This window comes from Sitodiplosis mosellana, unplaced genomic scaffold (genome assembly GCF_009176505.1).
Source record: "Sitodiplosis mosellana isolate CC-2019 unplaced genomic scaffold, AAFC_SMos_1.0 Smas_scaffold_6197, whole genome shotgun sequence".
NCBI classification, from domain to species: Eukaryota; Metazoa; Arthropoda; class Insecta; order Diptera; family Cecidomyiidae; genus Sitodiplosis; species Sitodiplosis mosellana.
In genome coordinates, this window is record NW_022601438.1 from 8,717,301 (window position 1) to 8,730,397 (window position 13,097).

General features: G+C 36.1%; 1 protein-coding gene across 2 annotated transcripts in view; it reads right to left on the reverse strand.

The window, feature by feature from the left end:
* Positions 1–88: 88 nt before the first annotated feature.
* LOC129577326 (uncharacterized) overlaps positions 89–13,097 on the reverse strand; it is a 113,983-nt gene continuing 100,974 nt past the window's right edge. For both annotated transcript variants that reach the window (XM_055464128.1, XM_055464129.1), the window contains exons 6-13: positions 11,353–11,530; positions 6,564–6,787; positions 6,116–6,272; positions 5,591–5,730; positions 5,131–5,260; positions 4,674–5,009; positions 4,077–4,255; positions 89–3,906 (exon numbers count right to left, since the gene is read on the reverse strand). In XM_055464128.1, coding sequence (XP_055320103.1) covers positions 3,577–3,906; positions 4,077–4,255; positions 4,674–5,009; positions 5,131–5,260; positions 5,591–5,730; positions 6,116–6,272; positions 6,564–6,787; positions 11,353–11,530 — 1,674 coding nt within the window. In that variant the 3' untranslated portion in view covers positions 89–3,576. The remainder of the gene's footprint in view (positions 3,907–4,076; positions 4,256–4,673; positions 5,010–5,130; positions 5,261–5,590; positions 5,731–6,115; positions 6,273–6,563; positions 6,788–11,352; positions 11,531–13,097) is intronic.

Below are 13,097 nucleotides of genomic sequence, written 5' to 3' on the forward strand. Positions count from 1 at the left end.
GTGTCGTTTCATTTTATTCTCTCTTCATTTGTAAACAATTTCTATTAGGTCCTGTTTCAAAATATATAGATTTTCTCTTTACTTCTCCTTTTTGTTTGTTAATTTGTGTTTAAAACTAAATAAATAATTCTTTTTTATCTATGCAGGGCGGGAGGTGGTGTTTTGAGATCGAGAGAAAGAAGTGGAAGAAATTAAAAGTAATCCAAATTGTTCGTTTGGAGAGATAAATTCGTTATTCGTGTTGTTTTTTCTGCTTATTTTCGATTGAAGGAACAGAGGTGCGCGGTTGAGCCGCAAGATTCAGTTTATTATCATGTTAGATATTTTCGATTGGCACATACAAAGTGTGGACATTGGAAAAGGAAAAAACGTTGGTGGCATTTATCGAAAATGGGTAGTTTGCTTGGGAAAAGAAAGACTATTTTCATTCGTTTGTTCGTTCGATTAGTTTTGTTATGCTGTTGTTATTTTGGTATTAGATTTGAATACATAAATAGATAGTCTATTGCCGAGTAATGGTCAGGGAATCGATTGTTGGTTTATCTGTTTGTGTTTAGTGTAAAATTGTTGCTACATAAAGAAGTTAGAGGATTAGACACGATCTCACTAAATTACACACATTTTTGTTGGTAAAGCAAAAAACTTGGTTTTCATTTTTTGTTTTTGTTTTGGTTTCTTCGTTTACATACTACTTGACTAATTACATTTTTGATAGCTACACATTTATACAATGACATTTATTGGAAACGTTTACTTTACTCTTCAATTCGTCGCCATTTTCGTTCATAACACTTCTCAATTTCGGGTCTTTTGTTGCTCTTGTCTCTTTCAATAAGATTTTTTTTTGTTGCTTTGTTTCGTTCAAATTTTTCGCAATATTTCTTTATACAAGTGAACATGAAAAGAAAAAATAGCACCATTTTATACAATTCTACTTTTGCTTCATTCCGTTCATTGCTATCTTTTCACAACAAAGAAAAATTCCGATTTTTTCCGGTTAATCTCTGTATTGTATGGTCATCAATCGATGTGTGTTAACTTTTCCTTTTTTTTATTTAATCATTTCTCGTTCTCCATTTAAAATGTTTATTTGGAAAAAATGGTCGGGTTTTGATTTTGTTGCGAACTTCCAGTGGAGACAGAAGCTTTAAGATAGCAAACAATAACGAAAAAATCTCTTACAAAATCGAAAATGAAAAAATCGCTTTTTCTGACGAAATAAACAGTAAACTGATAAGAAATATTTACTTCAGTCATAAGTGAATATTTCTTATTCAAAACCAAATTGAAATGAAGACACGGAACAAAAAACCACATAAAAGACGAACATTTAAAAGAAATTCAGTTCCATAACTCAAATTCAAAATGAAAGAAATTTGCGAGGAAAAGAAAGTCTCGTTCACTATTTTGATTCTGAAATGCAATGAGTGAATGTTTTATCATAAGAATGGAACGGTATTCCAATGTTCAATTTTCCAAGCATTTCATCGTTCAGTTTTCATTACATCGTCAATCTTTTTACGGCGTATTTATTTGTGTTGGGGTTGCATTTTGCTATTTCGGTTTGATTTTCACTTTAAATAAAATTCATGTGCAGTCATTTAACAAATGAGTCTTCGTTTTGGCGGGGAGATGAGATTTATTAGCAAAGAGATGGTTGTAAAACAGTATAAATTGATTCAACGGCGAATAGTTTGTGATCAATTGCCACATAAACGATTTGTTTGAAACAAAGTTTGAGTGATTTTGATTCGAAAAAAATTTGATTTGATTTTTTTTCGGGGTATTTTCATTTGTAATCCAACAACGAGCTGCCTACTGGGCTAAATATTCAGGTCCATTTTGAGCGATGTTCATTCACATAAATTTGTTTCTATCATTGAAGTGAAGCACAATATTGTCTACACTGCTTCGAATCATACATTCGGCAATCATTTTCAAATTCATAGCATCTTCTTTTTTTCCATTTTGTTGCATCATCACTTCGATGTTGCGAAACTATGAAGACTTATTAGTTTATAAAAAAAAAAACAACCTTGGCACGGGTCTCTAAAAATGTGGTGAACATCTGAACATTACAACAATACTCTTAAAGTAATTTTCAATAAATTTTCCGTTCGATTTGGGTTCATAAGTATTTTGAATCAACCGTTTAAATTACAGGACGTTTACATCAATAGAATTATTTTCAGATTTGTTTCACTCGAATAGATTTGTTTTTTTTTTTGGTTGTCTCTCGATTTCGAGAAAGTGGTTAAATTACAGCTATGGTCTCAACTTATCGATCGTGATCGATCATACACAAAATGACTGAAAATCGAAGCGAATAAAAGCTACAAATTAACTCACATTTAGTTACGGAAAGCAGTTTCGAATCGTTTTCTCACTGCATTTTTCTTTGAAACCCAACGAAAAGTTCCGAGTTTTCAACAGCATCAATAAAAAATAAAAAATTTAAAGACGAATTTTTTCGTCGTCTATGTGCAAATTGAAAATAAACTTGATTATAATTTGTCTATTTGGATTGGACCGATTTATCGACGGGAAGGATTGTTAACAGTTTTGGGCTTTGAAATAGAAAGAAAAAACAACGAATAAATGTGAATGAAATCAAATTCTGGTGCGTTTTCTTCATATAACTTCTAGATCTGAAGTTTATCTCAAATTGACCAGTTTTAACCAAGACGTTTCTGTTTTGCCTGGTCTCGCTTCAAAACGGATTATTCATTGGAAAAAATTTCCATTAAATTTGCTTTCTTTCATCATATTTTTCATTCTCAATTTTCTTCTTCTTTATTTAAATAAGTCTTTTTGTGATTTCATTCAATTGTTTTTCCTATAAAAATATCGTCATTTCGTTCATCATTTAATAATTTGTTTTTATTATTATTATTTTTAATTTAACATCTTACGCTCTTATCAATTATAATACATTGTGGTAATTAATTTCTACCCATTGTGTTTATGTGTAACAGCTTTCGCCACATAGAAATAGAGAGAGAGAGAGAGAAAAGCTTCGGTTGTTCTTTTCAGGGCAAAAAGAAAACAACGCCGTTTCAAAATAAGTCGAGGGAAATACAGAAGAAAAAGTGGTGTTGTATTTTTTTTGACTTTATTTGAACCGATTATATATTTGATGTACGCGTTTGTGTTTATTTGGTTTGTTTGTCGCTTTGTGTGTCTGTCTGTGTGTATTGAATATAGATTAGATTTTGCAGTTGGGCACGTATAAATTTGTTTATTCTTTTTTTTTGGATTGGAAAAATGACTTTCGCAACGAATCGTCTTCTTAACTTATTTATAGCTTAGGCTCATTCATAATACTCTTTTAGCTAGAATTCATTTGGTTCTAGTTTTATCTTTATAACAGTTTTATTCATTTGTTGTTGTTGTTTTTTTTGGCCGTATGAAAACAAAAATGTACGGCCAATAGAAAGATTACAATGGACTTGATGGCGGGGGCAATAGACTTTTAGTTTTGTTTTTCTGTTAGTTTATTTATTTCGTATGTTCTGTTGTTGTTGTTGTTGTTGTTGTTAGTTCTCAGTTGAAATGATCAAATGCCATTTACAAATGTTAAAATAAGTTGCTACAAAATATGTTAACAATAATGAAAGTGACTATAACTAATTTAAAATGGATGCTCTGGAGAATATTTGGCGTGTGATGTTGACTGTGTGCGTGACCAAAGACGGGAAAATGAATTTCCTCCGGATCGCGTAGCTCTTCGTCACTGCTGTCAACGGAATTTGATATTACATTTCGTTTACGGGTAAAATTTATATGAAATTGCGCTTCAGCCAAACCAGTCGGCGACGAAACGATGAAATAGAATGTGCGCGGCACCCGTTCGTGCATATGCACATACGTGAGACGAGCCTCTTTACAGAATGGAGTCGGTAAATCCTAGAGGAAGAGACAAAAAGAAGCAATGCAAATGTACATGAATATTGAGTTTGACCATTGAAAAGCAATTTGCTCTTGAGCTGAGGGATGCTGAAATGGTAAAGGGTGGGGGGTAAACAACGAAAGAAAGAATGAAGCAATCACAATTCAAGCAATTTTCATTGACTTACGATAACTCCATAGGCCAGCACATCAATGCCATATTGATTGCCAGGCGTATAAATACGGTCGCCGTGTAGCCATCTGGCCGCATAGGCGGGTGGATTGGCACAAAATTCAACCGATAAATGTAACGGTGATCCCGGATAAGCAGCAGGTGTTTGATTTCGAACGCTCACCGTCGGTGCTCCTGTGTGTGTGTGTTTGTGTGTGGAAATTAAATTGTAATTTACTTGAAATATCGGAATAAAATGCGGGTAAATTTGCATAATTGAATGTGCGTGGATGGCCGCTTAATTATGGCCTTGCTCTTTCCCCCCCCTCTCTCTCTCTCTCAGAAAGAGAATGAGAGAAAAGGGATGGAAAATTCCGTTTTGCTTGACACGACTCTATTCTTTTCAATACTAGCTACTCCCTTGGATTCAAACAAACAGAGTGAATTCATGTCATTGCAATTAGGAAATATATCAGGGCAATAAAAACGGCGGTTAGACATAGAATCCGAAACGTTAACGAAAGAAATCGGAGTACGAAATCCTACCGCCGATTGACGATCGGATCGGCTATAAAATCGTATAAATGAAAAAAAAAAGAAAAAGAAAGCATACCTTTAACATTCAGCGATAATGTGTGTAGAACATCGAGTTTCTTTTTATTGGTCGGACTTTGACCGACACATTTATACGTGCCAGCATCTTGATAGACGACATCCTTTAGCGAATAGATGCCAGTTGGCACGGATGAACCCATACCAAGGCCGCGTAAACGCTGATTTATCGGATCTAAATGCGACCAACATCCCAACGAACCTTGCGGACACTGAAGCGTAACCGTACCACCCAGCTGCACTTCTAATTGATGATTTTTGTTGGTTGTATGCTGTAACGGCGAACCAACTGAAACCTCTTGTTCGACGGGCTCGGATGTAACATCAACATTGTCATCTGTATGACGCATTCGTAGAATGAAATGATGATTATTTTCATTGGATAAAATTGTGCGGTTTTATCGTTGTTTATGTGTCTTTGTGTGTGTGTTTTAATTGATAAAAAAATTTCAACTTACATCGAATATTCAAGAAATAACCAATGCTCGAATATTGGAAATTCAAGTGGCGCGATGTACATTTGTACCATCCGGAATGTTCGCGTCGTATTTGCGTAAAATTCAAAAAGCCATCGCCATTTTGGGGTATCTTTTTTCGTTTGAAGAAGCGTGAGAACGAGAAAAAAAGCAAACAGAATGACAACAATTAGAGAAAAAAAAGGGGGCAGAGACACAGTGAAGGAACACAAAAAAAAGAACATTACGAAATTCATCACATTAAAGGACAACCAATTTTCATTAAAAGCAGGTCTGGTCAACAGAACAATGACTCATTCAAACTTTAGAACAAAACGTTGAGATACAATACTGGGGGGGGGGGGGTTTAAATGCCACACGAATAAAAAAAGAGAGCATCGAGTGTGCTTTTTTCGACTATCTCGCACACAAATGGGGTTTTTAAGGGGTAAAATGAAATTACCGGTGGATCTCCATCGTCTTTTTGCCAAATTGGCGTGCTGGGCGGATTTGAATCGACATCGCATTTCAGCGAAACTTCAATGCCTTCACGTAGCGGATAACCAAAACCAGGCGTACGTGATATTGCAAACGATGGTGTATCTGTCAAATGAAACGGAAAAAACAAAAATTCAATTACAATGAATTTGGTTTCAGAAAATAAGAAAAAAATAAAATAAAAATTCAGTTGGACTTTCGCCGTTTCGAACTGCTGCTACCACTGCCAACCAATGAACTGAGCTGAGCAACGTTTGCATTTCAAATCAAAATTGAATTAAATCGAATCAGTTCGATTCGGCGAATTGCCACCCATGCACATTGCACATATACTATATTCACACACTACTCTTTCTCTATGCACGGTGACACTGGGATGGAGACCGAGCGAGTGTAAGAGAGAGTTAGACATACAATTACCAGAAAATGAACGCTGAAAAAAATGAACTGAACTGAAACCGGAAAAGGAGGAGATAAATCATATACTTACATTGTACATCAAGCAAGAGTGATGAGTTTAGTCGAGTTTTTAACGTTGGATGCTCCATGACACACAGAATTCTCGCGTTGTGATGTGCCCGATACACAGCTGGCAATTTTGCTTCACTTTTAGCTCCACTATTTATTTTATATGGCTCTTTATCCGCCTGGTGGTGTGCATTTGTGAGGGAGGGAAAAACGTGGAATGCAACGAGAGAGAGAGAGAGAGAGAGAGAGAGAGAGAGAGAAAACAATATCAGTGAATGCTGTGTGCATTCTTCTGAGCTGTTGCTCTGCTTATTGACAGGAATGCTAACATTTTAACTCTTAACGCAATTTCCGAGATCATAAACTGTCATTTAAACCGTTTAAATTGTCGGATAGATTCTATGCGCAACACGAGAAGAGTGTATGTCTGCCATCTGAGTGTATATGGTTTTTGTTCATGTTTCTCTTACCTCATTTTTGATTTCTTGCAATTCTAAAACTTCCGCCGATACTTTTTGCGAATGTCGATCAACGCCCGGACTTATCAGTACTTCCCAGCTGAGTACCGGTTTTGGATTGCCTCCTTCGCTGATGCAAGCCAGTGTCAGTTCGGAGTTCTCTTTGACAGGTACAAAAATATTTCCCGCATCCAGTCGACGTGAATCGATGAGTAGATACGGTGATTTTGGACGATCTGCAAACACAACGAACGCACAAAACGTTCAAAACATTGTCATTCAAGAAGCAAACGATTGAATTTGTCTTATACAACATTCGCATGATGATGTAAATGCTGTCACTTGTGTGTATGATGTGGTGCGTTGCGCGCACGTTGACATAACTTTGTATAATATGATCCAGATTAATTGCGTTACAGTCATATAAATAATTTATGCAATAAATTGATTGTAGAAGAGAAAGAAGAGCCAACAACACGATGACATGATATAGCTAAAGATAACATGATGATGGGGTATTGCAAATGAAAGGACGCATTCGCGTGTGCTTCACTGAACTCACTCTCGCACACGCACACAAAGTTACCAATATAAATTAATTCTTGTATGTGTGTGCGTGTGCGTATCGATGAGGTCATAATGCTAAAGTCACTGTGTTAAAGTTCATGCGAACAGAGAAAGCGAAACAGAGAGAGAGAGAGAGAGACCTGGAGAAAATGTGTAATATTAGAACAAAAGCTAACCAACAGTTGAAAATGAGTTCCAATTAAATTTGCGTACATAAATTCGATTGTCGAACGCTGTTTTGCACAATATTAATTTAGCTATCATTTATTACGGTCATTCTCCTTTAATCTACATTGAAGGATGCGTACGAAGTGAATTGGAGTTTTTTGTTATGAGATTTTGGTCTTTTTTGCCTTTTCATGGTAACTCTTAGAAAATGACGTGGCTAAAATAAAAAGCACATCAATTGTCGGTTTTCTTCAAGAGAGCGAAGAGAGAGAGAGAGAGAAATTGTACCGTATAATTGGAACATATGTGTACTGTTGGCTTAGCATATATTAAACACGTACGAGAAATCCTATGACTTAATTCATTGCATGATTTATTTTTGGCGAAAAACATGTGAATTATGTAACAATGAGCATTAAATGGTAGAAAAATCAACGTTAAATGCACGTAATCGTTTTGTATGGAAGGATGCAGCTATTATTTACCGATTTGTTCTGAATCAACGCAGTTTTTTTTCTCGCCGTGTTCAGCACATTTTCAGGTTGTTATTGTTGTAATTCTTTTTTTATTTTTTGCTGAGCTCTGTCTCTAATCGCACCTCGAGATTTTAATTTTCGAGAATAACAACAGCAACTGCATGAAATTTAACTGTAAAATTCCACCTACAAGTGTGGAAATACGTGACTGTTTTTTATTGAAGACGAAAAATTTGCACTCAACAGCTCCGTGTCGTCGTTTCTTTTCCTCTTTATTACACAAATTCACACTCGCACAAAAGAGCTCGATCAAATAAACAATGAAAATGTCTGCTATTTGAAGGTTTTTTTTCCCCTTCAAACAACGGCCCAGAGCGTGTTTATAACGGAATCTCAAAAGTAAAGAAAGAGCACAACAATCACCATATACATATACGAAATGGAGGAACGGAAAAAGTGCTTGCTGCATGAAAGACCAGAATGAGTGAGCGAGCTTGTGAGCAGTGATACGAGTATGGGCAAAATTAGCTCTCATTCATTATTTTCTGATGAATTTGCAGTTTTCAGAAATAGAAAGAAAAGATATGCCACAATCGCGATGTTTCATTAGCAACAACAGCACCAGCAGCTAGGAAAAAAGTGGTCGAATTCTCAATTCTCTTTCGTCTGTTTTTGTTGTCATCGTTGTTGTCGTTGTCGTGGTTGATATTGGATATTTATGTTTCGAAAATAAGAACAGCTAACTTTGCCCACACACTCTCTCTCTCTCCCTCTTTCGGTCACAATAGAAAGAAGAAGAAAAAACAACGGAGATGATGACAACACCGGAAAAATAAAACCGCATAAATTTGCAACGCTTCTACACCACATTTTCAACCATTTTTTTCTTCTTATTCTGCTTTTCTTCGGTCCTCGGTTATGTGCCATGGTGTGATAAAATCAAATTTCCCAATTTTTCCATGTTAATACATATTTACGAGCGTGTAAACGATGCGAGGAACAAAAAGAGAGAGCGAGCTAGATGCGCTCGTCGAACTTTTCGTTTTGGGTCATTTGACATAAACATTCACACAGTAAACCAGAGTGAGCGAATGACGAGAAAGAGAGAGAGAGAGAGAGAAAAAAGTGTACAGCAACACTGTGAGGCGACGAACGAACGCATAAAGTCAGTCAATTACCATCGAATTAAATCGGTTATTAAAATTTAAATTGAAATTCACACTTTTAACAGGCTTTCCGGTGCGGTCAGCTTGTCGTCCTTTTTCTTTTATTCATATTTGTTTTTATGCGGTGTGTGTGTGTGTGTGCGTGGTGTGTTTTAATATATTTTTCAAACTGCTCTCTCCCTCTCTCTCATTTGTGCTGATGTGCGCCAAAGTGTGAATCACTTCGCTTTTTAATGTTGTGTTGTGTGTGCGTTTTTTTTCTTCTCTTCTACGTTGTGTTTTCCACAAAAGAGATTAAATTTATATTCCGAAAATTTTGATGTATTCTGAAATGTTTGGCGGAAAAAACTTCTGCAATCTTCGCATAATATTTTTTGGAGGCCCCATGACACTGTGAAGACTTGCCCGCACTTTTACGAATACTGCCGCTGCTGGCTTTTTTTCATCGTTGTCGTCGCTATTATTATTTCAAGTTTTGTGTGTTTACTCACAAGAAAATCAATTTACAATTTTAAACCGTTTTACATGGCATTTAATACACACTTTTCAAAAGAATTTTCTTTTCGAACCATTTTTTTCTCTTCAGAATAGAACTGAAACACAGAGAACGAGATAGAAAGAGATAATAGGGACAGCGAACGACAATAACAGAAGAAAAACGTTTCCGTTCATACAATCGAGAAATCAACAATTTTATTTGAGTTACGCATATAAAATTGGTGTATTTGCATAAAGAATCATTTTGGAAGAGTAAAGAAAACAAAATACCGTTAGTTATCTTTAAGCGCTCTTGTAAATTCGCTGCATCCTCTCTGATTGAGACAAATTATCTTTGATTAGTGTATTCGTGAACATCAAAAATGGAAAATGGAAATTTTCCCAAAATAAACGAGAACGGAGGATGCAATTGAATGATCCTAAAGCTGAAATATGTTTTGCTGTTTGTATTTTTCTGTGAATGAAGAAGATACTCTTGATGTTCTTGCTAATAAATGTACACTGTGTAAAAATGAATAAACTTAAACATACACCGATAGTGGGTTGATTGTTTGGTTTTTGTTTTCACAATTCGTTACATTTTGAACGTTTCGTTCGAGGAAGTGTGCGAGTGGGATTCGGAGAGCGACTAACAGTGGAGGAAGAAGCCGTTGTCAGTGGTAACCGACTGTGTCAATAGAATATATTTTATACGCCACATTCAACTACACTAAATAAATAGATGAGATGGAAAAAGGAAAATTATTTCTAAATCTGCAAAATGAATGATGCATTTTGTGCCTCAATCCCTTTTTATTCTTCCATACCGAACCGGGAATGTTCTCTTAATATCCCTGCTAAAAGAGTACGAACGTCGGTATTATGACAAAAGAAAAAAAACGCTGTAAACTGAATAAATTTGGCTATTTATTCGAAATGTGCTGCATCGAAGTTGATTATATCCTCGGAAATTCGAGTTGGAATCGGTATATTTCGATGTGTTTCGGTGTTTGTGTGTACAAACCGAGAACGCAACCGAACACAACGAAACAACAGTTGATAAACGAAAGATTTGCAATAGCTAGCCAACCATGCAAAAATGCATCGAACATAGTACCCGTTTGGTGATATTTATTTTGTCGTCGCTACATTTTTTTCTTTCTTGTTTTATTATCACTGTTCGTCCTATTTCACCAACGAATTTTGTTCGAGTATATGTGAGTATATGTGTATCACACTGTTTGTCTGTCTCTTTCGATCGCTGAGTCGGTATGTTGTTGTCTCTGCGAATTGCGTGTGTGTGGCTACATTGGATTGTTGCATACCAAGCAATTGGCAAATGTGCAACGTCAACATTAATAATGTGCATAAAATATTGCAAAATTCTCTAAACACCATCCCCGTCGTAGGCGCCTGGTCCAATAAAGAGAGGCGCATTCATGTAATGAGAATAAATGTTTGGACAAAAAATCTTCAGCAATTTATATAAACAATGGACCTAGCAATGGACACTCTTCCGATCTGTTGAAAAAGTGAGAGCTGAGAAGAGTGAGTATCGCGTAAAGTGTGCATAGCCACAGTACCGGATGTTTCAATGGGTCAATGGTGTCTCATTGACTTCATGGATTTATTTCGATATAGCCGAGAGGAGAGCATAAATTCGTTTAGTTTGTTTCCATTCTATTCGATGCCACATATCATTTGACCTTTTTTTCTATTTAGATGTTCTGCAACTTGGAAAGGAATGTCAAAACTACCACGCGCACAACAATATCCAAACATACACAATAAGACAGTAGCCGATACTGAACAATCCAAAGGAATTTTCACAGGAATGTGTATGTGCATGTATGTTGTCTGATATTTTTTGTATGATTTGTGTTGTTTAGTATCTTCAATAGTACTGAGCGGATTAGATGTGTGTAATATTTATTGTTGGATACATACCTAATACCACTAATTGAATTAGTCGACCATTTTCAATGTAACCTTTTGCATTTTCAGCTTCGCATTGCCATTTGCCGTCATCTTCGAGCATCGCATTTGTTATCGTTAAACTACCACGTGCTTCTTTCAAAAATCGATTATCCGTCGGCCGAGAAGTCCGTTCAGTGGTGTGAACCAGCTATACCAAATTTTGTGTGGTCGTCAAACCATTTTTCCCCCGTATTATTATGGTGGTGGTTGTTGTTGTTGTTGTAGGTGGTGGTTGTTGTTTATTGAATTCCAGTAGATTGCCACACGCCGAATGCAGCCACCCAATCCCAATGAATAACGATGACGATGCCAAGGAGTACGCCGGATGACGATGTTACGAAAGGTTGTAGAAAGAAAGGCAAGAGAGAAAAAGAAGAAGAAAAAATGGGGAAACAAAACGAAAAAAAAAAAAATTACAGTTGTAATGTGATAAAAATACATAAAGAGAAAATGAACGTTTGAAACCGAAAAAGTTGTTCATTCAATCAGAGACTTTATAGAATGTTGTGAAAAATGGGCTTAAAAGAAAATCAAATGAGCGCGAGCGCGCCTTTTGAGCGAATAAGCTGCTGTTTTAGGTGGAGCGTAAACGCAATTTTCTGTTTAGAAGAAGAAGAGGAGGAGGTAAGAAAAAGAATGCCGACGCTTTGTGTGGGCTCCTAATGAGTTGTAAATCGGTCAGAGCACTCTTTTCACATTGGTTGCCGTTGGTTTTTCTCTTTTCTTCTGACAGCTTCTGTGTGTGTGTGTGTGCCAGCCAAAAACACCATTAGACAGTATTTTATGTTGTTATTACTTTTCCAAAAACTTTCATTATTACCTATCCAGCTAATCAGTTGTTTTGGCATGAACGCCACAATCCACTTGCTCGCTCACACACACTCTCAACAGCAGCCGTAGAAAAACACAAAATTCTAATAAATAAGGTCGATAATGAGAGAATGAAAGAGGATTTTCTTTCAGTGTATCCGTTTCGGATTAAATGAACAAACATTCAATATGGCTATTGAATTTTGCGCTAAACCAAAATAAATTGTTGCTCAGCTTATCAGTTTTCTCATCAATTTTTGTTTTGAAAATTTTCCCCCAATGTATGTGTATTGGTGTGAGTGTGTGTGTGTGTGTGTGTGTGTGTGTGTGTGTGTGTGTGTGTTTGTGTGTGTGTGTGCGTACGAGAAAGTAAAGCGAACAAAAAACTCATAATTGCCTGGAAAATAAACGCCCTTCTACTCATCGGTTACTTCATCGAGGAATTTTCAAATGAAATTTCCTTTATTGACTTGTATAATCGCAATGGAACGCGACTTGTCGAAACCATCAACGCGACAGACGTCGACAACAGAGAAAAAAAAACAAAACCGAAGCGCCCTTATAACAAACGTCGACAAAACATTCTTAAAATCGAAAGGAAAGAATGAAGAAAAAAAAAGTAATAATAATGTTGGAAACAAGGTTCCCGACTCTTTTCGTTTCGCCCATTATACTGTTTGATATTAGAGTGAAAAGTAATTGTTTTATGAAACGTGTCAAGTAAATTGAATTTCCTATGTAAACAAACAAAATGTTGTTACATATATTGGAAAACTGGCCACTCGGCCAAAATGAAACAATGTGTATACATGTAACAAACTTCTTTCGTTTCGGGTTTTCTATTTCTCTTAAATTGATTTTCTTCTTTTTCTGGTTCGTTCATAGATGAACACGGTAAAAATGTA